General features: G+C 56.9%; 1 protein-coding gene across 1 annotated transcript in view; it reads right to left on the bottom strand.

Annotated features, from left to right (window-relative positions):
- Positions 1 to 1,587: 1,587 nt before the first annotated feature.
- Positions 1,588 to 3,781, bottom strand: part of TGFA (transforming growth factor alpha) — a gene marked incomplete at its 5' end in the record, with an annotated part of 9,428 nt that continues 7,234 nt past the window's right edge. Inside the window, 3 exons of the mRNA XM_042019891.1 lie at positions 1,588 to 1,878; positions 2,218 to 2,330; positions 2,882 to 3,031. Of these exons, the coding sequence (XP_041875825.1) occupies positions 1,871 to 1,878; positions 2,218 to 2,330; positions 2,882 to 3,031 (271 nt within the window). The remainder of the gene's footprint in view (positions 1,879 to 2,217; positions 2,331 to 2,881; positions 3,032 to 3,781) is intronic.

Here is a 3,781-nt window from a genome sequence, read left to right as displayed (position 1 = left end):
ACCCTAAACCCGCCCTAAAGCCGCCCTAAAACCCTCCCCAAAGCTCACGGGAACCGCCCTAAAACCCGCCCCGAACCGCCCTAAAACCCGCCCTAAAGCCGCCGTAAACCCGCCCCGAACCGCCCTAAACCCGCCCCAAACCTGGGGGGAACCGCCCCCAAACCGCTGGGAAACCCAAAAGCGCCGGGGACCACCCCAAACCTGGGGGGAATCGTCCCAAAACCGCCGGGAACCGCCCCAAAATCTGCGAGAACTGCCCCGAACCCTCTGAGAAACCCAAAAACGCCCCGAACCGCCCCAAAACTGCTGGAAAACCCAAAAGCGCCCCGACCCCACCGGGAACTGCCCCAAAAGTGCCCCAAACCTGCTGGAAATCACCCGAAACCCGCCCCAAAACTGCCGGGAATCGCCCCAAAACTGCCGGGAATCGCCCTAAAAGTGCCCCAAAGCCGCCCCGAAATCTGCCGGGAATTGCCCCAAACCTGCTAAACCCCAAACTGGGGCATTGGGGCTTCAAAATTTGGGATGAAAATGTGGGGAAATGGGGCTGAGTTCGTCACTGGGGCATCAGGGATTGAAAATTTGGGATGAAGTTATGGGAAATTGGGTAAATTTCAAAACTGGGTTATTAGGGATTGAAAATTTGGGATGAAATCATGGGAAATTGGGGCTGATCCCAAAACTGAGTTATCAGGGATTGAAAATTTGGGATGAAATCATGGGAAATTGGGGCTGATCCCAAAACTGGGTTATCAGGGATTGAAAATTTGGGATGAAGTCATGGGGAATTACAGCTGAGTCCATCATTGTGGCATCAGGACTTCAAAATTTGGGATGAAATCAAGAGAAAATGGGGCTGAGTCCATCATTGGGGCATCAGGGATGGAAAATTTGGGATGAAAATATGGGAAAATGGGGCTGAACCCATTATTGGAGCACTGGGGCTTCAAAATCTGGGATGAAATCATGGAAAAATGGGGCTTGGCCATCCCTGGGGATATTCCCCCGACTCCCACCTGTGGGATCCAGCATCTCCTTCCCAAATATCCCCCCCAAAAAAACCCCAAACCACAAATTTCCTGAAAAACATTTGCCTTTTATATCCCTTCAACACCTCAAATCCAGGTTTTTTAGGACAGGGGATAAAAACAAACAAAGCCCCGAGACCAGGCGATGACAAGAACATATTTATAGGAATCAAAATTAATTTAAACCACGCAAAATAAATTAAAACATTAAATATTAACTTTCAGTGCAACATATACAGAAGACATGAGAGTAACCATGACTTTAAAAAAAAAAAACCAACAACAAACCCCAAAAAACAGCCCCAAAACAGAGGGAAAAGCTCCGGGTTGGTTAAAGGACTACGGGGAGAATTAAGGCCGGGCTGGAGGTTGGAGCTCTGGCCCGAGGAGGTTTCCTAGGATTTATGATCATTAATTATTCATAAAAAGCTGGGATTTGTCCCCAAAAAATGAGCTGGGGTTTTGGGGTTTTTTTTTGGTTTTTTTTAAAAATTTTTTGGGTTTTTTTTTTTTTTGTTTTTTTTTAGTTTTTTTTTTTTTTTTTTTTTTTTTTTTTTTTTTTGTGTTTTTTTTTTTTTTTTTTTTTTGGTTTTTTTGTTGGTGTTTTTTTTTTCTCTGTAGAAAAATAAAGCCCCACATCCTGCCGGGGGTTCTGGTTTAAACCCCAAATTCCTGGGAGGGCGAAAATCCCAGGAAAACAACCCAAAAGCCAAGGGGAAAACTCGGGGCTTGGCTCCCGCGGCGCCCCGAGGAAAATGAGGGAAAATGGGGAAACGGCCCCAAAAAGGATCCGAAACAGAGGATGGGGGTGCGGGGCCGCTCTCGGGGTGTCCCCGGATCTGTCACACACCTGTGGGGCGGGAATGGCACAGGTCACAGCCCCGGGTGCTGGCACTGGGCCTCAGCGGGCAGGGGACAGCAGCAGGTGCCACCCCCGGGTGTCCCTCACCTGGTCAGGAGGTGCCACCCCCGGGTGTCCCCATGTCCCTGACCTGGCTCAGGAGGTGCCACCCCCGGGTGTCCCCATGTCCCTGACCTGGCTCAGGAGGTGCCACCCCCAGGTGTCCCCTTGTCCCTCACCTGGCTCAGCAGGAGGTGCCACCCCCCGGTGTCCCAGGTGTCCCCTCACCTGTCTCGGGGTGGCAGCAGGATGTGTCCCCTCCCCCCAGGTGTCCCCATGTCCCCTCACCTGTCTCGGGGTGGCAGCAGGACGCTCCCCCCTTGAGCAGCCCCCCCGGTTTGTCCTGGCCGGCTCCGGGCTCCCGGCACCACCCGGGGCAGCGCCTCCGCAGGCGGCAGCAGCTGTGGGGACAGGGATGGGATGGGACAGGGATGGGATGGGGACAGGGATTGGATGGGGACAGGGATGGGATGGGATGGGGATGGGATGGGGACAGGGATGGGATGGGACAGGGATGGGATGGGGATGGGGACAGGGATGGGGATGGGATGGGATGGGGACAGGGATGGGGACAGGGATGGGATGGGGACGGGGACGGGGACGGGGACAGGGATGGGGATGGGGACGGGGATGGGATGGGGATGGGGACGGGGATGGGATGGGGACGGGGATGGGATGGGACGGGGTCAGGATGGAGTCAGGGACAGGGACAGGGACAGGAACAGGGTGGGGCCAGGGTCAGGATCAGGGACCGGGTCATGGATGGGGTCGGGGACGGGATGGGGTCGAGAACAGGTTCAGGGCTGAGGCCAGGAACGGGATCAGGGTCAGGGCTGGGGTCTGGGACAGGGACAGGGGACAGGGCCAGGGCCAGGTCAGGGATGGGGTCAGGGCTGGGCTCAGGGGGTCCCTTGTCCCCAGATGCCCCCGGGAATTCCCGGCCGGCACTCACTGGACCAGGACGCAGACGGTGACGAGCAGCGCCGAGGCCACCACGGCCACCACGAGCAGGGCCGTGATCGTCTGCTTCTTCTGGTTGGCTGCCACCACGGCCAGCAGGTCAGCGTGCTCACAGCGCGTCCCCACAAACCCCGAGTGACACCTGGGGGACACAGAGCGGGTCAGGGCACCCACAGCGCGTCCCCACAAACCCCAGTGACACCTGGGGGACAGGGAATCATCCTGGGACAGGGACAGGCAGTCACCCCGGGACAGGGACACATGGGATGGACAGCAGGGTCAGCCCAGGACCCACCAGCAGCGAGGCCAAACCTGGTGTTTGGGGGATTCCTGGGACACCAAACCCGGTGTTTTGGGATGCCCAGGATGAGCACCCCGGTGTTTTGGGCACCAAACCCAGTGTTTTAGGATGCCCTGGTCACTGACCCTGCTGTTTTGGGATGCCCAGGACACCAAACCCGGTGTTTTGGCATGCCCTGGACCCCAACTCTGCAGCTTTGGGATCCCCAGGACACCAAACCCGGTGTTTTGGGATGTCCAGGACACCGACCCGGCTGCTTTGGGATGCCCAGGAGGAGCACCCCCGGTGTTTTGGGATGTCCAGGACACTGACCCCGCTGCTTTGGGATGCCCAGGAGGAGCACCCCGGTGTTTTGGGCTCCCAGGAGGAGCACCCCGCTGTTTTGGGCACCAAACCTGGTGTTTTGGGGTGCCCTGGACCCCGACCCTGGTGTTTTGGGCTCCCAGGAAGAGCAGCCCGGTGCTTTGGGATGCCCAGGAGGAGCATCCCAGTGCTTTGGGATGCCCAGGACCCCGACCCTGCTGCTTTGGGATGCCCAGGAGGAGCACCCCGGTGCTTTGGGATGCCAAACCCAGTGTTTTGGGATGGCCA

This window comes from Corvus kubaryi, unplaced genomic scaffold, assembly GCF_017639235.1.
Source record: "Corvus kubaryi isolate FWS band 111438036 unplaced genomic scaffold, C.kubaryi_AGA036_p1.0 36391, whole genome shotgun sequence".
NCBI classification, from domain to species: Eukaryota; Metazoa; Chordata; class Aves; order Passeriformes; family Corvidae; genus Corvus; species Corvus kubaryi.
The sequence above is the reverse complement of the archived record's forward strand: the minus strand, read 5'-3'. Positions and strand labels throughout refer to the sequence as shown.